The 27,728-nt window shown below is 37.2% G+C and overlaps 1 protein-coding gene across 5 annotated transcripts in view; it reads right to left on the bottom strand.

Moving 5' to 3' along the window:
* The window catches only part of TLL1 (tolloid like 1), a 205,825-nt gene extending 179,444 nt beyond the window's left edge, over positions 1-26,381 (bottom strand). For 4 of the 5 annotated variants that reach the window (XM_079143351.1, XM_079143345.1, XM_079143346.1 and 1 more), the window contains exon 1: positions 25,226-26,381. In XM_079143351.1, the coding sequence (XP_078999477.1) occupies positions 25,226-25,394 (169 nt within the window). In that variant the 5' untranslated portion in view covers positions 25,395-26,381. The remainder of the gene's footprint in view (positions 1-25,225) is intronic. The other variant, XM_079143347.1, reaches the window with a different exon arrangement.
* Between the last annotated feature and the right edge of the window lie 1,347 nt (positions 26,382-27,728).

The raw sequence follows: 27,728 nt of genomic DNA, 5'->3' as shown, positions 1-27,728 counted from the left end.
ACTTGAGAACCTGCTTTAGATAAAGACATCACCTGGGCAAAGATTCCCAATCTGGATGTGCAAGAAAGCACTCTTTCCAATATAGATTGCTAGGCATTCAGTTTTGCACTTTTGGTCTATACTTCAGAATCTGTAATTCTAAAAATTGCTCCGAGTAATTCTTCTACCCTAGGGCAGTCTGAGAGCTATTCACATGGGTCACAGAAACTTAGTGCGTAATCAGAGCAATAAGCAAACCAAATCAAGTTTTGGAATGAGAAGTGGAAAGCAGCAAAGGAGAAAGTGGGACCTGGGAGGGCTTCATGAGTGAGAGAACAGAAATGGAAGTCAGGGACTCAAGCCAGAAGGGTCTGAGCAGTGTGCTAGGACAAAAAAGACGCCAAGAAACTAGATATTTGGGCCCCAGGTTGTTAACCACAACAACAATGCTTTCAACAGAAAGTCTATGGTCAGTTTCTGGATATAGAGACAATATCATTTTTAAGAACACTTTGACTTTAAGTCTCCTGGTAGCAAAAAAAAAAAAAAAAAATCGCTGTCTCATTCACAGTCCCATGAATCGCAAACCATTTGTGTTTTAGAAACATTAAGTCTGGGATAATTCATTGTATTCTGATGAATATGAGGGTAGGCTTATGTCACATGAGGCACAGGAAAGACACTGAACAGTGAACACAGTTGACTTAAAAAAAAAAAAGGAAGTGGGGTTTGGGTTTGGAAATGAGAGCACTTGACAAAAACCAAGGACTGGATTTCCCCACTGTGTAACCAAAAATGAATCACTACTTCTCCACATCAAGGATGGTATGTACCTCAAAAGACAGAAGATGAATTTAGTGGTATGTATCACAAAAAGAAGATGGATTTAGTGAATAAGATTTTAGGTCATAGACTCAGCCTTGAGTTTCAATGCTCAGCAGTCACAGGATCATGGACACTTAATTTCAATAAGCCCCAATATCCTCCTAAGTAAAATTAAACACTGGGCTGTAATTATGATAACTACTTCAAGCCATTGGTATGGTTATTTGAAATAATGTATCATTTTATTAAATTACTCATTGCCAATCTGAATTATAATTTCACATCGCTATGTTCCACATTTCAGTTACCTGATTTTCTTGAAAATCTTGGTACAAAAATTTGCTTGTATACAGGTAGGCATAAAAGGGCCCCACATCTTGAAAAGTGTGACTCAACATAGGCTCACAAGATGCTAAGGTCAGGGCCGAGGTTGTAGGTCAGTGGTGGAGTGCTTGCCTCTCACATATGACGCACTGGGTTTGATCCTCAGCACCACATAAAAGTAAATGAATGAAATAAAGGTATTGTGTCCATCTGCAACTAAAAAATTTATTTTCAAAAACAGATGCTAATGTCAAACTTGGTTTGGGGGCTTCTGTCAAACTCCCTAATTTTATAGAAGGAGAATAAGATTTAGAGAGCACATGGATAATGCACTACATCTTTCTATTGGTGTTAAGAAATTACTTCCTTAAATTTTGTCTTACAGTTGTTCCCATTTCTGTTTTTTTTTTAATGAAAGTGAAGAAAGTAGTATATATTCATTATAAACAATTCAAACAATACTGAAAGAGGAAAAGAAAAGTTCTGCTCTTGTGACCTTCCTCAGCCTAACCTGATCCCTGGAGAGCTCCAAGATCTGTGTGTCCTCCCGGTCATTTTCACTAGATTGCAAATCCTTTCCTAAGCGAAAGCCATGCTCTCAGCAACATTCTTAGTCTGAGAAACTGGTATCAAGGCTTCCAGAAAACCCAGCGACCAGAACTAGTATCCAAGTCTGCTGACTCTCAGTTAATATTTCTTCCACCATGTGATTCCTCCCGTCCCCACAGACCAAATAGTGTGCTCAATAGTTTGTGTTCCATTATATTCCTCTAGTATATTCCTTAACATCAGTTATTTTTCTCTACTTTAATGTGGCCGCCAGTTGTTTCCTGCCTATAAATATGTCACTCTACAAATCCATCAAGAATTTTGTTAGCAGGGACTATAGCAGATACTAGAAAAAAAAAAACTGTGATGGTATTACTTGTAAAGTTACTTGCAACCCTCTGATCTTCTCTGGTGTCAAGTTCTTCATATGAAAATGAGGATGGTGACTCTCTATTATTTTCTTCTCACTGTTGAATAAACATTGATGACAGCTGGATAAACATAGGTTTGCTCCATCAAATAAATAAAAATATTTAATCACTAAAGTGTTTTACCATGGACTTTTCTTGGACAACTCAATGCTTCTTACAACATGAGGCTAATAGCATGGTTGCTGTGGTTTAGATATGTGGTTCCCCCAAAAGTTCACATGGGAGACAATGCAAGAATGTTCAGTAATGAAATGATTAGATTATGAGACATATGACCCAATCGGTGGATTAATCCACCAATATGGATTGACTGGGTGGTAACTGGAGGCAGTTTGGGTGAGGCTAGAAGAGATATATCACTAGGAGCATGGCTTTGGGTTATATAAATTGTCCCTGATGAGTAGAGCTCTCTCTCTACTTCCTGGTTGCCAGGTTCTGAGCTACCTTCCTCCACCAAGTCCTTCTGCCATGATGTTAGGCCTCACTTAAGGCCCTGAGCTATGGAGTCAGCCAACTATGAACTGAACCTCTGAAACCATGAACCAAAATAAACTTTCATCTTCTGAATTGTTCTTGTCAAGGCTTTTGGTCACAGTGACAAAAAGTTAATTATAGCAACAGTCTAAGGAAAAATCTCTAGGTTGCTTTGAAGTCACATTTCAACATGCAGCTTGATGTCATGTTTCAACATGCAGCTTTCCCCACATTCAATGCCTCATTTCATCTATCTAAGCAATTTCATTAATATCAGGCTCCTTATTGGTTCCTCCTCATCTTCAAGATTCAAAACATTGGGGTGTTCCTGAACTAAGTACTTGGACCTCTTTTCTTCTTAACCAACAATCATTACACTGCTCATGCCAATCTCACCACTATAAATGTCACCTACATTTTAATGACTTCTAACTTCACGTCGATAGCCCAGAATTTCCTCTGAAGACCTGGCTACAAATAGTACCTCCAACACTTACCAGTTGTGTACAAAGCCATTTAATTCCTAATCTCAGATTATTTTTAAAATGAGAATAACAATAGTACATGATCTATAGGTTGTAAAATCATATAGATATATGAAAGTTGTTTGGAAAAAAACAAGTGTTTAAAGATACATTTAATATTCATCATAATCTAATTCTTTCTTTCTACACAAACCTATTCATGAAGTATTTCCAAGGTAAACTAGTAAAGATTATCTCTTCCATATCAATCCAATGGCACTGTTCCTTATAAAGGTGTACTTTGTGTCAGTCTATATAATTCTCCTAAACAGGTTTTTTTATTACTGTTATGCTATTTAACTTACCAGAATTTTAGAAATGTCTTACATGAAACTGATCTTATGCTGCATTTTTTATTACAAGCATTTGTATACGTGTTCTATTACCCCTAACCATGCTTAATCTCTTTGTAGGACAAGACAGTGCTAAATACTCTTTAATTCCTCAGGTAGTCTATAGGTGCTTAGTAAGAAAAAAAAATGCACACATTTTTATAGCTTCTGAGATTATTTGACTCTAATGAACAAAGATTGCTTTCATATATCATGAGGAACAAAGTTCATGCTTCCCATATTGAAAGAAGTATCTATTTTGTCCCTAAAAGAGAAAAAATACTAAAAATCAAGTCCAAAAATAAATAAAGTTGTGGTTTTATAAAATACTACTTTTCAATAGTAGTTTGTGCAAAACTTTGATCATAAGTGAAATCTTCATAAAAACAGTTACCAAATTGTATATTTGCAATTTCAAACTTCTTTAAGACAACTAATATGTGTCAAAAATCCAAACTGAAATGGTTTCAAGAAAAATAAGCAAGCTGTCAGAATTTCTTGAGCCTGTTTTGTTTCACATGTTTTAGTTACACACAATTACTGAAATAAATGTTTACTGATTTCTCTGCTATAATTATGCAGAAAATAGAAAACAGCTTTAAGGGAAACTCCAAGTTATGAAACTGAAATTTTGGAAACGATTCTAATTCCTTGGTGGAATAGTTTCATGGATATGACACTAAACCAAAAAAAAAAATAAAAAAGAAAAAAAGAAACAAAAGAAGACAGAAACAGAGAAGCTGACAAAACAATCCTCAATCTGTAGTCTATGCCCCTATAAACATCAGTTTGTAGGGATATGGGTCTAACTCAAAGAGACAATTTCTTAAAGGGCAAAATGAATTTTTTTCAAATTATCTAGTCACAGTTCTTTCATGGATAAGCCTGCAGAAACTGCAATAATTAATCTAAAACTAAAGAAATATGCCTCATCTTTTTTCTTGTAATTTAACTGATTCTCAGCTTTTCTCAATTAGTTGGCTGTCTGCCATAATTCACCATACATTCTACGTGCTGAATTTTAATAAATATTCTGCATGTCTTCTATTTCTTCAGTCGGAGCAGTGCTATGAGACCATGTTAAAAGCCTCCATTATAGAGTCCAGCCTACTTTGTTTGAATCCTGTCCCTATTACTTTATAGCTTTAAAACTTAGGACAAATTGCTTAACCTCTCAGTTTCTTGGTTCCATTATCTGTTATGTAGGCATTGTAACATTGTCTGCCTCATGAGGCTATTATGACTACTAGAATTCATGTTTTTACCTAAAACAGTAAAACAGTAAAACAGCCTGGAACATAAGCACTATAAGTGTTTGCTATCATCAATTCTAACTAACCATGGGGGCTAGCAAGACTTTTCTTACAAGGACAGAAAATAATTATTTTAGGCTTTCAAGAGGTCCATACTATTTCTAATGGCTGCAGCTACTCAACTCTGCTATGGGAGCAGGAAGTTGACTTAAAGGATATATAAAAGAATGGGCATGGCTGTGTTCCAATAAAACTTTATTGATGAAATTTTATTTACCAAAACAGACACTGGGCCTTAGTTTGCTTACTCCTGAACTCTAATGTGTATAAAACTCCTTCTATTATAGAAATTAACAGTGATACTATTACTCTAAAAAGATAAGTGGAATCATTCCTAGAATATACTGAGGGTATCTGCCTCCCTGGATTTTGGGGTGTCTAAGTGAGTGACTAGAGATTCAGAAAAGCAACTGATAATGCTTTTCAAAAACAGATACTGAATCATTTTTTAATGCTCAAATACTCTCTTTTCACATCAGTCAGTACTTAATCCTAACCATTTCCAATATTTATAACTCTTATAACACTTATTATATACCTACTTTAAAATTGAATTTCATGCTAAGTTTAACAAAATCTCCCCTCTATAGAAGTTAGGGGTGGGTATTTAAATCCAGGGGAGGCCCTCAGCAGGACATACTAGTACTGAGAGACAATGAGGGGACATTGACAAGGTAAATATATCTCAGGAAATAAGAACTAAATGGGAATACAGAAAGTTATAAGAAATAGTGAGAATTTAATACACCAAATCCTTTGTGAAATGAGACATTCAGGACCAGTCTGAAGGAAAGTAAAGAATATATTTAATATGAAGAAGAAAACAGTTAAATTTTCATTCAATTAAAATCTAACATAAATCAAACTTTAATTTTAACAGCTTTAATTTTAACAGTGGTAAAAATCAATGTGTAATAAATTGAACTATTTTCAAGGGTACAGTTCAATCAGTTTTGTATAAATTCATGAAACCATACGATGAATATATCCACCACTTTCAAAAGTTTTTTATTTTTTTTTTCATGGACTTGTGAACTCCCTTACTATAAATAACCCCTCTCTGTACCCACATCCTCAACCTTGCAGATGTCTGACTTTTTCATTAGCATTATTGTTTTGAGTTCATCTATCTTGTGCAGGTATTTGTAGTCCACTCCTTTTTATTACTGTGTAGTATTTTATCGCATAGTCTTCCCACAATGTGTGTATCCATCCATCTATGGATGAAAATTTTAGTTGTTTTCAATTTAGAGGTATTACAAATAAAATTTCTATAAATAATCACATAAGAGGTTTGTAAAGACATGCTTTCATGGGAGTAGAAGAACTGTGTCACATATTAGGTACAGTATATGTTTGAATTCTGAAGGAATTGTCACATAGTTCCCCAGAGATGTTCTACTATTTTATGTTTCCACAATACTATACGACTATCCCATTTACTCCACCAACTCCTGGTTTTATTAGATATTTTGAGGACTAATGATCCGGTATTTTGTAGATTGTTTTTCAGTTTACCAGGTGACCTGTTTAATTTTGGATATTTTAACAGACGTGTAGTGATATCTCATTGTGACCTTAATTTGCATTTTCCTAATGGAAAATGATGCTAAGTTTATTTCCATGTGCTTATTTTCCGTTTATTTTTCTCTTTGTGAAGTGACTGTTCAAATGTTGTGCTCATTTTTAATTGGGTTGTTTATTTTTTCTTATTATTAAGTTTCAAGGATGTTTTACAGATTGAAGATACAAGTCTTTATCATTGATGTAAACTGAAAGAATTTTCTCCAAACTGGTAGATCATTTTCTTAAATTTCCTGGAAACATTGTTTGAGTAAAAAAATACTCCTTATTATAAAATAAAATACAACATAGAACTTTTATGAATTAAATGATTGATTTGGTGATATATAAGTCTACATAACTGAAAATAGCTTATAAATTGCAGTTTATCATAGAATTATCTAAGGGCTCAATTTTCAGTCTGTCCTCACAGAACTGAGAACAAAAGCAAGAGAGCTAGTGTATTAGCCAAATCAAATTAACTAAGTGAAGAGAGACTGAATTCAAAACCAAGAGGCATTGATACAGAGAGAGGAACAGAGGAATGAGAAAATAGCATTTTCAGGAATCATAGGGTAACCATGGTACCCTTTTAGGAAAAGGGGCTGGCTGATCAATATAAAATTATATTCATAATATAATATAATATTATAATATAATATAAGGTCTTCCTAAACTTCAAAGAAAAATATTTCCTTGAAATACTGGATTTTAACCACACTAGACTCTAGGTCATAGAGAATGGAGGAAAACGTAAGTATAACATTAATACAGACCTTTAAAAGAAAGAAGCCATAAAAAAAATCACAGATGAACAGAAAATACACTCAAAATTCTAAATAACATATTAGTGTCTGATACAAATGTAGCACAAAAAGACCAAATGAGGTTTTCCCAGGAATGTCATCATTGTAAATGTATTGTACTTAATTTATTTTTATACAAAAATCTCTATATATTTAATGTGTACTACTTCATGCGTTTGGAGAGAGGTAAACACTATGAACACCTATGCCACAAACTGTTCCAAAATCTATGCCATATCCTTCTCCATCATCTTTGAAAGCTTCCTTCTATCTTATTATTTTTGTTGTTGTTATTAGTAGTAGGACTCGTATGTGTGTAATAAGGACATTTAACATTTTTTTTAGCTTTATTAGGCGGAACTAGAGCACTACTTAGTCAATGGCTAATCTTTCCCATTCTTGTGCCAAAACTCTTCTCAGTTTTCTACCTGATGACCAGTGAATTGGGATGTTTTTCAACTGCACTAATACCTGCTCAATGTAAACCCCAAAGACTTTTTCTTCTTATCCTTTGGCGGGTGGTGCACGCACTAATCAGTGGTCAGTTGAATGTTCAGGGTGAGCCATCTGCTGAATACAACCTGGAAATTCTCTGCAGGTCTACAGAGTTCTCTCTATGCAGTTCGCTCCTCTCTCCTATTTTGCCCTCAGATTCTAGCTGCTTTGGGCTCCTTGAACCCCAACTCCACCTCCACGACACAGGGAGACATCTGATCTCTCCCACTTCTGGACCATGTATGCTAAGGGCATCTCTTACTTCCCATCTCCCAGGAATCACTATTCTCTGATGTCTAATGCTCAATGTTTTAGAAAATATTATTGATATACTGTGTCCACTTTCTCAATTGTTTTAAACACAAGGATAAATGCGACCTGTGATATTCCATCCTGTCCAGAAGCAGAAATTCATATAATTTGAATATTAAGGTTTTATTCAGTTCCACATCAAGAAATGAAATGACTCAATTTAGATCAAATTCTTTAGGTAGCAAATATTCAATTAGGAAACTTAGTAAGGAAACAGTTTAAAAGTTACATCATGTATATCCACAAGATGCTAACCAATTAAAAAAAAAAAAAAACAAAAAACCCTAATAGTAAATAGCAGAAAAACCAGTAGAGGGAAGGAAATAGAGAGAGGAGGGAAGGGAAAGGGTCAATATTAGAGACTGAATTAGGGTCAATTATATTTCATTCTTTCATAATTATGTCAAAAGTAATCCTAATGTTATATATAACTAAAAGGAATTAATAAAAATTTGTTGCATGTAAAAAAAAACAAGTTACTATTCTCCATGAGTTTACAAAACTATTGAGTAATAGTGTCACTTATAAGCCCAGCATTAGCTTACATGCTCACTAAGGACTCAAAATGTCAAGCATAATTTGCAGTTATGGCATGAAATAGAGTTAAAGGAAATACCATTTTGAAAATAAAATTTCCTAATGTAAGGTCAGAATTTCTGCAGAGAAAAGAATAATACCTATAACTACAACCCAAATCAATGTTAACAAAGAATGACTGAGTATAATGCAGAGACACCAATTTAAGAAACTCAAAAGTTTAAAGGGCAAGAGAGTCACTGGATTACACAGACCATGAGCTTTTCAAAAGCAAAACAGACTAGAGTTACCCTCAGAACAGCGTTTCCAACTTCCTGGTTTCTATATTCCTAGTACATTTATGAACAGACCTGAACTTTCCCATAATGGTTTTCATCTAAATGATTTACTATTCATCTAGCAAAGAGTATTTGTGTCTTAAAAAACAAACATAGAACAATGCTTAATTCAAAGCAATCATTAATGAAATATTCTTAAGAAACTGTAATTAAGTAGTGAAGACCACACTGTTGGTAGTGAATGACTAATAAGGTTTAGGTATTAGGTGTCCCCCATGTGTGAGGAAATGTAAGAACATTCAGAGGTGTAATGATTGGTTTAGGAGAGCCTTAATCCAATCAATGAATTAATCCTCTAATGGTGATTAACTAAGTGGTAACTGAAGGTAGGGAGAATGTGGCTAGAGGAGGCGGACATTGTGGCCACGCCTTTGAGGTACACATTTTATACCTGGCAAGTGGAGTCTCTCTTTATTTCTTGGGGCTATGACTTAACCTACTTTCCTCAACATACCCTTCCACCATGATGTTCTGCCTCACCTTGAACCCCAAACAATAGAGCTGGCTATCTGTGGACTGAGAACTCTGAAACTATGAGCACCCAAATAAACTTTCCCTCCTCTAAAATTGTTCTTGTCATGTATTTTAGTCACAAGAGTGAAAAAGCTGACTAAAACAGTGATATTTCAAGTTAACTTCAATTCATATGCACAAATCACTGCTACAAACTATACCTGCTTGCATGATCTGTTCTAAATAGGTTGAATGATAATTGGGTTAGTTTAAGACAGCAGAATAGCATTTATAGTGTCTCTAATATGTGGAGTTTGTGGTTGTAATTCCTAAAAGTACGTTCAGAGCTACATTTCTACAAATTAAAGAATGAAATTTCCTTTGAGGCCATGGAATTGAAAGGTAACTTTGGAAATTTTGATTGAATGTACAAGTTAACCTTAAGTTAAGATAGTAGTATTAAAACTTTCAACTATCATAAGGAATAATTTAAGAAAATCAGCTTATATCAAATAAAGAAAAGGAAAAAAAAACCTAATTAATGTCTCCAAAAAGTTGAAGAGATTGTTTTGATGAATTACTTTATTTTAATATCAATAATAAAGAATGCATTAAACATCAAAAGACAGAAAACATATTTCAAAACTACACCCTTGACAAATTTTAAAAAAGCCTAATTTAACCTCTTCTACAAAGTTATAAGAATTCAGATCTTCTTGAAGGCAGCGAGTCAGTGCAGGTGACCAGCAGTACCACTTCCTTATAAGGAAGACTCTTTCAAATCACAATGGATAGCTTGACTTATCTATGTATGTTCTTCTCCCACAAGATGTGAATTGAATCCTTTCAAGTCAAGGGCACCAAAGATTTACATTTACAATAAAGCCTTCACACATAATTCAAGAAATTCCTGGGTAATCATGTATATACAATAGGACTGATGAATATTCTGAAAAGTCACCTAAAACAAATGGTGGTTTGACCATTATGAAATTCCTAAACTAACCAAATTAGACATATTGTATAGTCTCATAGAAGTGCTTTTGGTTATATTTAATATGTAATGATAAAGGGAGTTTAAATTAAAGCCATTTAATCATTATATACTTTAAGTTCTGTAAGAAAAAGCCCTGATGATTTTTAACATTTAGAAGTCCTTTATAAAATTGCTGTCTCCGCCACAATGACAGACGAGGTACTGGGGCTCATCTTCCGGAACAACTAAAACTGCTAGATGAAATGTATTTTAAAACTCCATGAATGTGCCAACAAATGAAAAAAGTGTAAAAAAAGAATATGTATGGCTGAGAAAATAAGAGAATCCAGAGAAATGAACAGATGACTAATGTCAGCTTTCAACTCAGGACCTGTGTCCAGCTTAGTTGGCAGGACTATTGGATTCCACTGTCCTATAGGTCTCAAAGACAGAAGACACAATCTAAGGCATCCCAAAGCTGGGAAGTCCAATACAATAACTCCTTAGAAAGCTGGGACTCCAATGTACAAAAAAGAATGAAAAACTCACACTACTTTAGTTTCCTGGGCAAAAAGTAAAATGGAAGCTTGAAACTTAGTAGACAGAAGAAAAGCAAATATTTTCTTAGATCTTATAAGCAAAAGTTATTCCCCAAGTAGGTCTGTGTTCTGCATTGATGTTATTATGACATCTCAATATATTCAAACAGAGAATTTAGTTGAAAGTGGTCCTCAGCTCTTTGTACCCCAACGGAAGCAAAACAACAAACAAAAATTCCTCTCAAATTCATTAAGAAAACAATTAATTCCATTCATCAACAAATTATCCCAAAGTATTTATGAGGCTGATATAACTTTGATACTGAAAAATAACCAGAACAGAAAAGAAAATTGTGAACCAACTTAACTGACAATGAACAAAAATCCCAAAGTACCAATAAACAGAATCCAACAATATAAAAAAAAAAAATAGATTATGTTCAAATTGGGTTCCTTTCAGGAATGCAAAATGGGTTGATATTTGTAAATCAATTATTCCAACTCACCACATTAAAAGATAAAAAGGATGATTATTATATATCATCTTAGTAAATGCAGACTTTTTGATCTGAAAAAAAGCTTTCTATATTTTCATGACATCAAATTTATCATAACTGATAAATAACTGAAAGTTCCCTTTCAAATTGGGAACAGAGTAAGCAATGCTTCACTTATCATTTCAATGTAACATTGGAAGATTGTCAATAAATCAAGAAAAGTGAAATTAAAAGAAGAGGGATTGAAAAAGAAGAAACAAAACCACATGTTTATTTGCAGGTGACCTGGTTGCCTATGTAAAGAATATATAAGAATGTATAAGAATATATAAGTTATTTAAGGGATTGTCGAGGATTCAAATGAAAAGTAAAAATGTCAAAAATCAAGTACATTTGTTTGTAACATCAACAAATGGTTTAAAAGGGAAAAATTTAAAGGAAGTATTATGTCATCAAATATTACAAATGTTAATAAAACTATCAAAATATCCCAAAAATTTCCAGATAGAAATATTCAAAATTTATTAAATAGTTTTAAAGAAGTCCTAAACAAATGCAGATGTATACCATATTCATGGAATAGAAGGTTTCAATATCAATAATTATAGTTCTAATTTAATCCATATATTCAGTGTGATTTCAATCCAAATCTAAATGGTGAGACCTCACAAACTGTATTCAAAGTTGATATGGAATACCAATACACCAAATATAACCAATACACTCCTGCAAAACAACATGAGGGGACGTGCAATACCAGGAATTATGTGTGAAGCAGGGGAATCTGAAAACTAATTTCATTTGCTTCACAAAGACACAAACTTGGCATTTTATTCAGTGTTTTTGACCTTACTCATTTGAATCACTTTCTATGCAATCGCTGAAGTATAGAGTCACTAAGAAGTTCTTTTGACTCCTCCTTTGCTTTTATTCTCTTGACCATCCCCTGTGTCTCTGGTTTCTTAAATGCAATCCCTTTTCTATAACTCCTGACTCATTCTCAGTGCAAGTACTCATCAGTGCTTGCCTCTGCCTTACTGTAAACTATCAGTACCCTTTCTCCCACTTGCTCATCACTTCACCAACAGACCATCCTTTACATCCTCATGTCTTTATAAAATAGGACTAATTGAGCCAATGGTCTGCTTTGAAATTTCAGTAAACCCTTTTCTCATTGCCATAGGACCAAGTTCATAACGTGGCATGAAAGATCCTTGACACAGTCTCTTCAGGAATCACTTCTTGCCAAAACATAAACTTTTACACATCCTCTACTTTGCCCAAAGTGAACAAATTACTACTTCCTGCACTTTCATAAAAGTCATGAACTTTCACAGCTTCAGCTTTTATCTTAGTTACTGAACTCTGAAGTTTTGTCCCACCTTTACAGCAGTAAAAACATTTATAGAACTTCAAAATCCAATTCAATCATCTCCTTCTGTAAGGTGTTTTCTCTATCCCAAATATAATTAGTGTTATCATAATATTTTGCTTATTGAACTTTCATATTTTTTATTATTTATTTATTTTAATTAAAAATCATTAATTTATATAGGGCAATATTGTTTGATTCATTGTTATTTTTCCCCTCCCCCCCACCCCTCCCACCCCTCTTCTCCCTCTATACAGTCCTTCCTTCCTCCATTCTTACCACCCTCCTTATCCCTAACCCTAATGCTAACCCCTCCTACCCCCCCTTATATGTCCTCATCCGCTTATCAGCGAGATCATTCGTCCTTTATGAACTTTCATATTGATAGTTAAAGTATTTGCTGCTTTTTTTCCCTCCTGTACATATTGAAATCCTTACAGGAAAGGGCACGGCTTATGTGTATCCTCCAAGTACATTCCCGAAACATATCCGGTGCAAAATATTGTTTATATTCACTTGTATCAGTTTATCAAACCTTGTGCTTGTAATCCTTACATGTTTTATAAACTATACATGTTTTATAAACTAGGTATCACTATTCCTATGTTACAAATAAAAGAATTTATGTTCAAAAGTGTTACAGATAGATCAAGTCAATATAATAGACCCCAAGAGCCAAGAGCGTACCTAGGTCTCCTTCACAATATTCAAGGCTCAAGTTTAATTGTACCACCTAGATTCATGCTACTAATTTCTACTGAAATTCATTCTTTACTACTATAAAAACCCAGGAATAAAACTTCCTTTGACAATGCTTTATTTGAGAATTTGACTCTTCATTTAAAAGGCATATTTACAAAAAATAAGTAAACATGATAAAAAGAATAATTACTTACTAGATAATTCAGATATAATGGTTTATAAAGTTGAAATTTATGGATATAATTAAAAATATACACTTGTGTTAAGTGAAAGAATGTTTTCAAGGATATATACAAGTAAATATTTTATATATACATATACATATGAATATATTTTAATGTGCCATATATTTGGTAAAATGTTTTAAGCCAGAAAAATTTTCCTTGCCTATAGCTCTTATTCTTGCCATTATGAACACTGACCTCAAATGGAGAAAATTGGATTTTTCCCAACCCCGTCCATGTTTTACTAACCTAACATACAAATCATCTTCCCTGTGAAACAAAATCAACTAAGCAAACTTCAGCCCTGATGGTAATGTGATGCTAACATTGTCCGATATAAGCTATACCCACATCCCTTGCCACTCTTGGCAGATTTTTTTTAAACTGCTCAGCTGAGGTGGGAAAAGAGAATAGAAAATTAGGCATAAATAGTTTTTAAGGCTAACTTTGACAAAGAGAAGTCAGGGAACTACAGGGTCTTTTGCAGATCCAGCCTGGTGGCTGCCATGATTTGCTTGGAACATTGGGACCCAAGAGCTTAGCAAGAGGGACTTCAGGAAAGGGATGGACACCTTCCCTTTCCTCTCAGCAAACTGTATAGCCCATTGGTCCTACAGCATCCTGGTACTACTTCAGGGAAGCTGTGCTTCAGAGAAGCTGTGCTTGCACACTTTGTCAGAGATACCAGCATTTCAGAAAACTTTAGGGTTTTTGAATAGCCTTTGAGATTTCCAATGCCCAGCAAAACCAAGATGTATCCCCAGGGTTACACATAAATACAGCATCAGAGCCAGTACTGGAATTTGTATTTCTTGACTACCAGTCCAGTTTGTTTTCCAGTTGCCATATCACCACCCAAGTGGGTTTATTTAAAGAAAGTAAAACTTACATTTACTTTTCAAAGCAAGTAAAAAGAACAGCCTTTCATTTAATTTATTTTATCATTTGTTTCTGCTTTTCTTGTCCTAAAAATCACAGAGAACCACAAATCTTTAAACATATTTAAGGATAAGGATTCATTGTGGAGAACAGAAATGTATGCTATTAGATAATATGAGAAAATATGGCAATTTTAAATTTCAAAATCCAAGCTGTTTGAGAAAAATAAACAGGAATCATAATTGCTAATCCAGACTACTTCCAAATAATTGCATAAGTAATTATTGGTAACATCCCATCCCAGTCCACTTCCAAATATGAAAGGCCGCAAAATTCTTACTTAAAAGTTGTTATGCTTCCCACAATGTTAAATTTATTCTTCACAAATCTTGAGTAAAGAAAGCCTTATGAAAAATTTAGAAGAACATATATTCCAGTTATCATAATTTATTACAATATTGATTTTCAAATGTTAAATTGAAATAACTTCAGCATACAATTATGTGATTAGTATATAAACAACCATTATACATAAGCCATTATCTACTAACAAAAGATAAGGTGAAGACTACAGTATTGAATTTTATTTCATGCTTCCAAAACCCCAAAGATTAATCTGTTTTGTTCATAGTAAGTGTTCCATAAATGTTTAATGAATTAATGAATATTTGCAGCTTAGAGCCATGTGCTCAAACTTAGCTCTCTGTAAACATGGATTGTGAGTATGTAAGCTCTTTGAGTCAATCCAGATGGCAGATGAAATCCGAACATTTAAATTGTGAACATTTCAGAAATCACTGAAAGACTGTATAGCTAAGATTCTATTCACACTTTAGTCAATGTGAACTGAAAATTGTCAATTATTTTATGTGAGACATATGAGCACATAGTCAAGAATAACACATAAAAAATGTTTTCATTGGTTACCTCTGATACCTTTCCAAACAGAAGGTACTATTCAGGGGATATATCCTTTCACAATTGCAAGTTTTAGAGTACTTGAGAATGAATATGTTTTTATACATGCAAGAAAAAAAAAAACCTCTATCCCACAAATGTTTTTATAAAGATCATCTTCCCACAAATAAGCAGTTGTGATTTTTAAAAATCCTCTACATCCTATATATATTTGTGAAGTTCCAAAGTGATGAATACTTTACATTTATTTAAATCTAGAATAACATCATAAAGATTATAATATCATCTCCATTTTATAGATCAGAAAATTGAGCACGAAAGGGTTAAATAACTTGCCAAAATAACAGTTATTTTTTGTGTGGAGGGGCAGGGTTCAATACTAGTTCAGTTTTGGAGTCCATATCCATCTCACTCCAAAGCCCCAAGTTCTTCATAAATCATTATTTTGTCTCTCTGAAACATTACAAATAATTTTTGAAGCCAACTCCAATTTGCTAAAGTGTATCCATATGAAAAAAGGGAGAAAGGAAAGACAGTGACAGACAGACCGTGGCAGCACCTGGAATCCAAAATTCTGGATTCAAATTCTGATCCATCAGGGTGACATAAGGGAATCTAAAAACACTTTGCTACGAGTGTCTTTCAATACAAAAATAAGATGTATGATTGGATGCTTGCTTTTGAAGTATACAGGTTTATGTATGAAGCCTCATTCCACATCTGAGTTCCATTACATATGCTAAATATCATTCCCAGGATAAATATTTGAATCCTAAAATACACTGGAGGTGTTCCCTATAGTCAATATCTTCTTTCTGTGTGTTAATTCTTGGTCACTAGTTCACCCAGCACACTCTCACAAATCTCTTTCTAAACAGAAACATAAGGTAACATGAGGCTCCTGATTGAGGTCATTCCATCCATTACCCATTCCAGATGGCAAACCCCAATTATTCCAACCCTGGTGACCGATAGCTTGTAGGCCACACTCCACTCAGGTCCAGATATACATTACTTGTTCTTCTGAAATGGAGAAAAAAATAAAAGGAAAAAAATTCCCCTGGTTGTTAGATTTAGAAAAGGGGCAAGAAGGGGAAGCCTGTTTTACCAGATTTTGTTCTTACCCACTTGTTAAAGAACAAGTACAAGCAGGAATTCTTCCTCCTAGAAAACATGGTAATTTACTAAAAGTAATATATTTTCTTCAAAGAAATTATAAAAGTCAACAATATATATATGTATATTTATGGCAGACTGCCTACTCTTAGGAAATCAGACTAGAGTTCCAAAACGTTTACTTGATCCATTATTCCTAAAAGTTTTCAAGCATTTAACTTTAGGACTTTTAGATATGATTTTTAAAAGATGAAGTTGTTTAAGAACCTTTGCATAGCATATTTGTTGTCTCAAAGGCATTCACACATCATTTACATACATAATGTACACTGTAAACCACATTCCTGAATCGCCTGCAGCTGAAAGGATGTTCTTCACACTCTTCATGGGCTCATAATCACGAATTCAATGAACATTCACAGAGCAAATCTAAAGTGTGAAACAACTTCACACTTTACCACGCAAAATGTCAGAGAGCCGGTGCCAGCAACACACCAATGACTGAAACCCACTCAAATGCAATCCAACCCCTACCTTAATGGACATGGAAAGCCTGCTGTCACAATTTATATACTAGGAGCAACACATGGCAGTGTCTCTTCTACACTATTGAACACTCAAATATTTTTAAGTCTATTAGAACAAGCCATATGTATTTTTATTTCTTTCATACATAACTAGAGTATTTTATTTATAACTCCTCACACTTAAAGAATACTCTCTCAAAAGAGAGGAGGGCCTGCACGTTGCTCCATGCAATTGAAAAGTACTGGTCTTATTCTGACCACACAGTATATGGCTTATAAAATACTAAGATGCTGATGCAAGATATATTCTCTCTAAAGAAAATCACAATGGATGGATTCCTATGGCACAAACACCATCACTTAAACCGACAGTCTTACTATATACATGTTGACTGGAGAAAGAGTGTATGGGATCTAACAGAGGAAGGCATCTGGAACATAGAAACCTAGATTCAAATTCTCACCACCTTCCAGCTGTGATATCAAATAGCCTTGCCACTGGGCCCTTCTCAGTCCCAATTTTTTCACATGCCCCAAAGAGATAATGTCACTTGAAGGGGATACAGTGAGGATAGGAGAGTCTAGATTTTCCTTAATTTTAAAATGTTACCCACATTAATGTGACATGAATCTTGAAGACAATTCCTAGATAATTTGAAGTACATGGAATTCCAGGACCCATTCTCTTAGATGTTACCCATCTATTTTCCAATGATTCAGGGTGTCCCTCCCTGGAGTTTATTAAAGGTTTTAGCTTCTATGCCATGAGGTACAATCATGTGTCACTTAAAAATGGGAATATGGTTTGGGAAATGAGTCACCATGTGATTTTGTTGTACAGACATAACAAAGGGTACTTATGCAAATGAAGTAGCTGCTACAACTTATTATAAAGGATATAATTATAGAGTATAGAGGATATAATCTATGGAACCTCTGTCATATATGTGGTCCATCATCGACTAAATGTTATGCTTATATATGTATATTTATTATGCTCATATAATTATCTATGACCATGAACACTTCCTTGTCTTAAAATGCAATAGTCTGAGTACAAAATACAAAGTAACCATAAACCCTCAACTACGAGGCATTTGTGGTCAAAAAAGATCAGGGGACAGGAACAGAGTTTCATCTTTTCAGGATGGTCAATCAACCGCCTTAATGACAAAAGATTTCTAACACTGCACAAGAACCTGAGATTATCCGAAGAACACTTCAAATCTAGTCATGGCCAAAGAAAGAAGTCAGAAGAAATTGATACCAGCAACCAGGCCAGGAGCCAGTAGAGGTGACTCTGTGGTACACAACCCATGTGCTGACAGTTCAACATGGATGAGAAATGTAAGGAATGAGCAAACTATTCCACCCTGTTACCCCTCCACCTCGGCTCCCCCATCACGCCAATTAAGTGGTATCAGCAGGAAGCTCAACAACACAGAAGATATCAATGCTGATAGTAAATATATGGCTTTTATCTCAGTCTTCATAATGAATTCTCTCACCGGTAAAATGGCACAGAGTGTTTTAAACGTTGGAATCTTTTTTAAACACTGACTTGAATGTTTTGCACAGCATACCAACACATAAAGTTAGATTTGGGGGATAATATATTCGAAGGCCCTTCTAACCTACTTAATCTATGGTTTGCCTTTTTATAATAACTATCAATTAAAGAATTTTAGAAATATGATTGATAGCAAATGCTTTAGCTTAAATTATAAATGTAAATTGCAAGAGAAGAGGTAAGTAAGATAAACACCTCCTTGGTTCACTTTCTGGGTTTCAATTAACACCTAATTTACAATACTTAATACAAATATATAGTTGAGCTCTTTAGAACAGCTCAATAGGATAAGCATACATTTTGTAAAGAGCTGAAAAAAGAAGCAGTCTATTAGCCACAATGCCTCAAAATACAATAGTCAATATCCCATCTTCAGGGCTCAGAATGGCAAGAACTAAATAAATAAACAGGGATTCCCTCCTGCTTTCTGGGAAAGAACACATTCTATTCAATTAATTCCATAGCTCTGAGGCTAGAAAGAAATTTTTAAATTTTTTTCCTCCCTAAGTGTTACTGTTCAATAGACAACTGAAGGAAACAAACTACCTAAAACCATAGTGCTAAATCATTCTGCTGCATCCAAGGTTGGGGAGAAGACTCTACACTCCTTAAGTTAGGAAGAATAAGTCCACAGTTAAATTCCAGATTTTGGAATATGAAAGAACTGTAAGAAACATCAGCAATCTCCCAGAAGATGAGCTGCTACATCCCCAGGAATCTTTCCAGGCACCAAAATCTGGCCACACCCAGACTACCTGTGAGCTCAATATGCTTCAGCAGGAATATGTATAGTGGAGGGGAGCACGAGAGTCCCACTACCACCACCACCTTCCCAGACACCAGGAGGTCCCAGGGATATGCAATGCCTCATTTAAATGCATGATTTTCCTTTGTCCCTTCCACACATTCTTAGAAAAACGTGGAGGTTCCTAGTTCTAAAAATGAGTCTGAGGCACATTGAAACAATAGCTAATATTCTAAAATGAATGATAATAAATCACCAGCACTTGACACTATCTACCTGAGTTCCAGAAAAATTTAAAGACCCTTTCCAATAAATTACTATTTCAGGGCCACAAAGACTGAGAGGTCTAGAGGACTATTCATGTGACTACAGGCAAGTAAGTTTCAAGTTTACATCAGGAAAAATTGCTAAGAGATTAAAAATATAGCATTAATACATATACAATGGGGAAAACAATATGGTTTCTATGGAAGAATCCATATGCATGTATATATAGAGAGAGAAAATTTATATTAGACTTACATGAGACTTTCATAGAAAAGTAAGCTATCATGAGGACAGAGGAAAAGATACTGAATCATATGTCAACTGTTGACATGTAAATGTAAAACCCAAAACTATAAAACTACTAGAAGAAGATGAGTGTGGTGGTGCACACCTGTAATCCCAACTACACAGTAGGCTGGGGCAGGAGGATCTCAAGTTCAAGGCTATTCTGAGCCACTCAGCAAAACTCTGCCTCAAAATAAAATGAAAAGGACTGGGTACCGGTGGTGTAGCTCAGTGGTTGAGCACTTATCTAGCATATCTGGGTCCAATCCCCAGTACTACAACAAAACAAAAAAATTTAATAGAAAAAAACATAGAGGAAACATACTAGATGACATTGATCTAGGCAAGAAATTTTGGGGATCAGAATGTAAAAGCACAGATAACAAAAGAAAAAATAAACATAGTAACCAACTAAACAGCTTCTATACCACAAGAAAATAACAGAGTGAAGTCATAAACCTGAGAATGGGAAAAAATACTCATAAACTCTATATCTGATAAGTGGTTTATATCCAGAACATATAATATCCAGAACATGTTAGGAACATAAACAACTCAATGAAATTTAAAAAAAAAATAAGAGAGATATCAAACAAATAATCCAGTTAGGTTTTGAATTATTAGCAAATCACATGATCCTCTTCAGAGACAAAAAGTGGGAACAGCTCAGGAGTGTATGCTGATGAAAGGAAAGGAAAGGAGGCTTTAGTGTTGGCCTAGCCTGAGGGAATATATTCAAGAAAAAATTATTTATCTTTTCCATACCTATGAACAGTAACTGCCATTTGTGAACTGAAACAGCCCTCAAGACTAGGGCTACAGAATTACTACTGGCAAGTGAAGAACAGAGTTCAAGTATACAGAATATAATGCCTTATCCATCCCTTTTGCAAAAACTGTATTTTGGCCACTTCTGAGTTGGCACCAGAGGCCGAAGGAAAAAGAAAAAAATTCAAGATCTGAGGAACGAAAAGTAAAACAGAAGAGACGGGTTAGGAGAAGCAGCTCTATGAAACGCATTTTTAAAATGAGAGCTTGGCAGTCCAAAGAGGCGCCGACGGAGGAATAAATGTTTGGATACTTAAAATTATGATGGAATAAAGTAGACAGGGAGTTGAGCATCAAGTTCTGAAATACCATATCCAAGAGGTTGTCAGCCCAGCCAGAAAATACAACATTAGAACCAAAAGGACAAACCACCTTACCTAGAAACTATACACTTAGGAAAATTATCCCAGATCTAGCTTAGTAGGACACTAGGACATTGGTTGAAATAAAAGCAGGAAGAATCTCTAGGATGCCAAGATCCTATTTCTACATCAACAGGCTTGCAGATGCTCCTCCAAAGGCAAATACAACCTTGCAGTTACTGACCCTTAATCAAGCTTGGACTTTTTTTCCCAGAGGAAAAAAAACCAAATCATTTAACCTAGAGCTTGAGAGTAGAAAATATTTTATTCAGGGTACTCACATATGTCTACAGGAAAAAGGAAAAAAGAAAAAGAATACCCTTCTGGACAAACATTTCATTTCATCAATCTTCTAACCTTCTAAACCATTCAAAACACAAATTAAATCAATCTCCATATTTCAGTTGCCTGAGTTTTCCTACTGTCACCTTAACTACAAAAAAGAAAGAGAGAAAGAAGGGAGGGAGGGAGGAAATGTATTAATGCAGAGTCAGTTCATTAGGTCTCTGATTTTCTAGGTAATCTCTACACAGATTTGGCAGAAGATTAACTTGCAAACTAAATTTGCCCAGACTCTTCACAGATATTAATCCTCAGATTAACATTTATTACTGCAATACTACAATGAAACAAGCCACCTCAATCCCTTGTCTAAAATGAACTGCAGCATCAGCTTCCCAGTGTCCCTTGGGACTCTTCTGAACTTGAGGGAGAAAGAGAAATTTGATTGCATATTCAGATGACCATGTGCTGCACTGAAGACAGTCAGCCACACATTCCTTAGATGTATCTCCATCTCTGTGTATAGCTACTTATACAGAATGAAGTACCTATGTTCTGTACTAATGGATTTGGTTTTATTAATATATCTGAGGTCATGCTGCACTAAATTGCATACTTTAACTTATACCAAAAATATCTGAATCGAAGTTCATCCAAGTTAATACAAGGTTTCCTTTCTGTCGTATAGCTTTACGGACTTAGAATTCTGATAGGTATTCAATTTCATTCTACTTCACAGACATATTAAGGATGGCACAATTATTGACAAATCATAATTGGCCATTCTTTTTTATGGCTAACATGTACTTGATCTTGTTTGGAATAGGAGTTTTTGGAAGGAAGTACTAATGGTTTATAGAAAATGAGAAGGTTTTAAGAACATACTAGATTCCTAACGGTGGTAATCCAGTAATCCATCCCTGTGACAAACATTAAAAACATGTTATAATCTCTGTTCTCAAGGATTTGGGTTTGGAAAATATTAAGCTATGTTCTTAAGTCACTCACCCACACCAGATATGAAAGAAACTGCAGTGTATTAGTCAGGACTCCAGGTAAACCTGGACAAACTTCTATTTTTGCATCTCAAGGAAGGCCTCCAAAAAGCCAGCTAAGAATGCAATTCTAAATGTTAAATATAGTCAGATTGTGCTGTTGGGAATTAAATTCTAGATAATTTTAACAAAGGCATTCACCCTCACACAATCTATGTTTGCCTGTGTAATGGGAAGATTGGCAAATCCTACCATATTGGGCTTCTGTGAACTCCAGCTGAAACAATGTACCCAGAATTGCTTTGAAACCATAAAACTCTGTCAGAATGACAACACACCACTGTGTAGTTTAAGGAATATTGAGGCCACTGCTAGAGAAGTTCAGAAAGGGCACTGTATTGCATGAGTCGTGCGCTGGAATTTGCTATATGAATAGGCAGACCCAAGGTGCCACAATCACCTGGAAAGTACCTCTCTTTTGCTTTTGCATCACTACCTTCCAGAAACCTGTCCCCACCTTGCTGATTTTAGTGACCTTCTTCTGACTCTTGTTTGGGATTTCAATGTATTAATGTTATTCCTGTGGTTAGAATTTTGGTTTTATACAGTGCCAAAAAGGAGGCACTGAGATTTTGCCATTCTTTAGCCAAGATGGTAAATTAAAGCCTTTCATTTCGCTAAATCTAAAAAACAAGGTAGATCATCTTTAAAGGGACCTCAGATTCGGTGCATGTTTTAGCCTTCCACTTGGGCCATTTTATTTTCTCTCTCACCACACACTCAAACAGAACGCACACACACACACTCAAAGGCATACCTCTTCTAATCAAAGGACAGGGAAGAAGTAAGAATCCACTCAGTTGTTGTTTTTGTTGCTTTAATTTCAATGGCTATATTCAAAATAAACTTGTATCTAAAGTAAATAAAAAGTAAATGCTTTTAAAGTTCTTTTTCCTTGCGTTGGATGCTAATTTACTGAGGAAAATAAACACCTATGCTTGAGATGTGAGGTGTGTTTAAATATACTTATGCAGGATAGGGATGTAGCTCAATGGTTAATGCCTTGCCTTGCATTCAGGATGTCCTGGGTTCCATCCCCAGTAACCACACACACACACACGTATATATCATTTATATGGGCTCATATTGGGAGCTGGTTGGGTTTTTCACACAACAGAGCATCAAAAGTGATGTCTTCCTAAACAATCTTGTAATATACTTCATTTACACATTAACACAAAAAGAAATGCACAATTTTCATCAAGTTGCATTCATTACTAAAATTGTGTTTCCGACCAAAAGGTACATTTTAGGGAGTTGCTGGGTCACTAATCACCCATCACAGCAGAACAGTGACTACAGGTACAATCAGAGAAGACCCAAGAAACTTGGGGTGAGAAAACAGATTGTTAGAGGTGATAGAAGGGAATTTATAAGCAACATTGAATTAAATCAGAATTCTGAGTTCCAGACTGACACATTTCCCTCAACTACTCTGAATTTTGAATAAGTATCTTCATTAAGGATGCACCAAGAAATATCTGATAAGGCGAACACAACACGTAACCTCGGACCCTCCTTGTCAGAGCAATATTTCATCAAAGGTAAAAATTAACCAGGGAATTTCCAGCATTTTCCTTCACTTGTGAACTTCCTTCCTTCAGGCCCAAGAGAGACTGGATAAGGTTTACCTAGCTATGTAAGGGAAAAAACTCCAATCTCACCTACCAACCCCGCATAGAATCTGAAGAGACGTAGTAGAAATCAGATATGGTTAATATTTCGCCCACTCTCTTCCTCTACCCTACACCAAAGCCCACACCTCTTGCTTGCAATGGGGAGTTCTGCCGCTTTCTGCTTACAAATGACCCTACCAAATCCGCCTCCAACAACCCCTATGACCTTCTTTCCAAAGTTAGTTATGAGTCCACACTGAGTTGGGATCATCTCAACCACCATATAGCAGGGAACACCCATCGCTGATGGGTGCTGTGGCCAGCGCCAGGCGCCCCGGGCACTGCGCTGAAGCCAAACGCTGCGGGCGGGGCTCCGAACTCAGGCGGCTGGAGGGAAGCGCCGCCCGGTGCGGAGGAGGTACGCGCGGCGGCGCCGGTCGCGTGCTAGGGAGGGGAAAGACCGCGACGTTCCGGGACCCTGTAAGGCGCGAAGCTGGCCTTCAGGCAGTGCGGTCCAACTGCATTCCCCCGGGGATGATCTCAGGAAGGAAGAAACAAATTTGAATGGGTAGCAACTTGGAAAAGCATCTTGAGGTTTATTTTAAGTGGGCAAATGCACTGGAACCCCATCTAGAAGTGAGTTGTTCCAAGATTGTCACAATCCCCTTCTAGTCTGGAACCCAGGCTAGAAATTCCTGGCAAAGGAAGAAGGAGCGAAGGTGTTCCAAGGTAGCGATGCCATCTCCACCCACCTTTTTTGGAAACTCTGCCCACTTGATATGCCGACGATGGGGGACCGCGCCCTGGAACAGAGGAGGTGTTGTCCCCTCAAGACGCATAAAGCCCGCTGAGCGCTGGTATTTAAAACCGACCGCAGCCGGCTGTATTTATGACTTGTTTCGTTTTACTGTTTAGAGGGCGGGGTGGGGTGGGGTGGGGTGGGGTGGGGGGATCAGAAACTCCGGGATGTTTTACTCAAACTAGAGGACGAGCGCTTGGCATTTGATCCCACTAGCCCAGGACTCCAGTCGACTCGGGCCCTTCGGCTGCCACTTGGGGGTGGGGAGAAGAAGGAAGGGGGGAGAAGGAGTGGCGGCAGAGGGGCTGGCGAGGGAGGGAAGGAAACAGGTGAGCTCCCACCGCCTCCCACCAGGAATTCCTGCTTGGCGGGCCCTGGCGCGCCACCGTCCCAACCTGGAGAAGCACTTACCGGCTTTACACGGGTCCTTGTAATCTATAGTCTCCGTTTTATCTTCTTCGCTCCCATCAAAAGTGTAATCGTAATCGAGGCCAGCGCAGACCCAAAGCTCCCCGTGGAAAAGAATCCCCGAGGCCACTAGCCACACAAGCATCCTCGGGGGAAGCGTTTCCAACCCCATCCTCCTCCCCCAGAGGAAAAGGAGGGGACGCGACCGGGAGGATAGGCGCCGCGGTCCGCGTTGACGTGCGGGGCCAGGGGGACCGGTGCTCTTCTCCCCACTGGGAGGTTCCTCGCCGGACCAGGGTGTTCAGGTGTCCGGAGACATGCGGATGCCGTCGGGGCAGTAAAGAGGGCAAGCACTGCCTGTTACCCCCAGTGGCGGGGGGAAGTTGGCCGAGGGCCCGCGGGTGGGCGGAGGGCAGGTAAGGAGGCTCGGCTCCGGGAGGCGGGCAGGGGCAGCTGCGGACAAACTCAGCTCCGCCGGCGCGGGCGCTCGCGGCCGGCCAGGTCGTCCTCCTGGTGGCAGAACTTCCCGCGGCCGCGGCTCGCCGAGCGGCGCCCCGCGGGCTCAGCTGCCACCGGAGCTCGGGCTTCGGCGCCGCGCCCCCGCCGCTGTCAGGACCCCGCGGCCGAGCGCGAGCTGCCGCCTCCCGCGCCCGCCGCCGCCGCTGCCGCTGCCGCTCCGGGAAGATGAATCCGGTCTGCACATCAGCACATCTGAACTGAAAGGGGAGACCAAGGAAGGGGGTGGGGGGCAGGCATTTCTACGCCGCGAGACCTTAAAAGCCTGCAGAAGCCAGCAAAGCAACTGGCTGCAAGGAGAGCAGAAGTGTGAGGATTTGGGGATGCACTGTTTGCCTTTCCCCCAACCCCAGGCTGTCTTTTTACCCTCTTCCTAACTTGAAAAAAAAAAAAAAAAAAAAAAAATCTTCGCAGCATCTAACCCAATCACTTGCATCCTGCTTACTTATTCATACAATCAGGGTCAGGATCCGGGCCACAGCCTCCTCTCTGACTTCTTTTGATAGCCTTATACAAACAAACAGACGCTAGCGCGCTGACAATTCCATTTATATTTTACCAAAGATAAAAATGAATATATTATGCGTCTGCGTCCGCGAACAGCAATTAATAGATGATGTACGTGTCAGTTGAGAGTGCCAGACCGGGGGTGGCGCGAGGGATCGTGACAACTTCAGCTGGGAATCTGTTTCCCCTCCCCCCCAAGTAAACAGCGAGTGTGTGTTTCTTTCCTTTGCTGCTGTTTAACCTTCGTGCAGCCCAGAATGGAGGAAAAGTGTATGACCCTTCGCGATTTAGGTAAGAAAACAGATGACTGTAAAAGTCTCCTAACCAACAAAGTTTTGCTAAGAACTAAGATCCTCAGAACGGCAATTAAAAAAAAAAAAAAAAATCGAGTTACGGATTGCAGCAGCAGGAAACGCTGAGACCTTGCTATTGGGCTGGCGCTATGGCTCACGTGGGCACAGGAAGGGAAGTTGGATGGAATACTCGGGAAGCAAATTTTCTGTGACAGTTCTGGCGCCCTTGCCTAGAGTTGCTCAGTATCCTTAGGCTTCACTTGCTTTACTTCTTCAGAGGAGAGTGTGTAAAACCCGGCTGCCGGATCAGCAAGGTAAACCACATGTCAGCCGGAGCAGACAGAAGACAAACACAGGTTGTGGGAAATTGAGAAGGAAAAAAAAAAAAAAAAAAAAAAAAAATCAGAGGAAATCTCTGCAAAACCCCTGGTGTGAGCAATTCCGAGGTTTCCCCACATCTGCAAGTAGTTTCCAAAATAGGTGAGATGACTTCTCCCCCCAAGCTTCCAAGGAACTGGTGATTGGGAACTTTCCTTTTCCAACTAAATCTTTAACTGCCGCTTTAGCAGGGACTTGTAAAAAGTTTTCTGTTGCCTTTACATCTTTATTTGACAAATGCTGCCCCTTGTCCAAGTGATGGTTGACCTACAAAGTCTCATCTAGAGAACAGGCACACAACTATGACAGAATTGGTCATTGGGTTGGAGATCCAGGCAGATTTTATGTTTGTTAAAGAAAAGCAAAAGGCTAATCTTGTAAGAATCAACAATTTCCAACTTAAACTAAAAGAATAGGAGGACTAGGTGGAATTGATCTGACTTCATATTCTTTAGGAAACAGCAGATTTCTCTGAGACCACTGCAATGATGATCTCCTTTCTGTAGATCTTAAACTTTTTAGACGCAGGATACAGAGCAGACAGCAGCTTTTTAAAAGAACATGTTCAATAAGCAGGTGGAGGCTTTGGATTTGAAATCTCTTGCTGAGTCATTCTCAGATTCTTTTACCCATCCAAAAAAAATGTTTGCATAATTAATAATAGTATTGCTCTAGTGCAGGGCTAAACAAGAATGTGTCCTGCTTAGCCCATTTGAGAGCTCAGAAATTGAAAATTTCCTTTACAGGAGACTGCTCTTGAGCTGCTGACTGTCCTCACTCCCTACCCGAGACCCTAAAAGTGTCCCTTATTA

This window comes from Sciurus vulgaris (genome assembly GCF_902686455.1).
Source record: "Sciurus vulgaris genome assembly, chromosome: 5".
In the NCBI taxonomy this organism is placed as follows: Eukaryota; Metazoa; Chordata; class Mammalia; order Rodentia; family Sciuridae; genus Sciurus; species Sciurus vulgaris.
The sequence above is the reverse complement of the archived record's forward strand: the minus strand, read 5'-3'. Positions and strand labels throughout refer to the sequence as shown.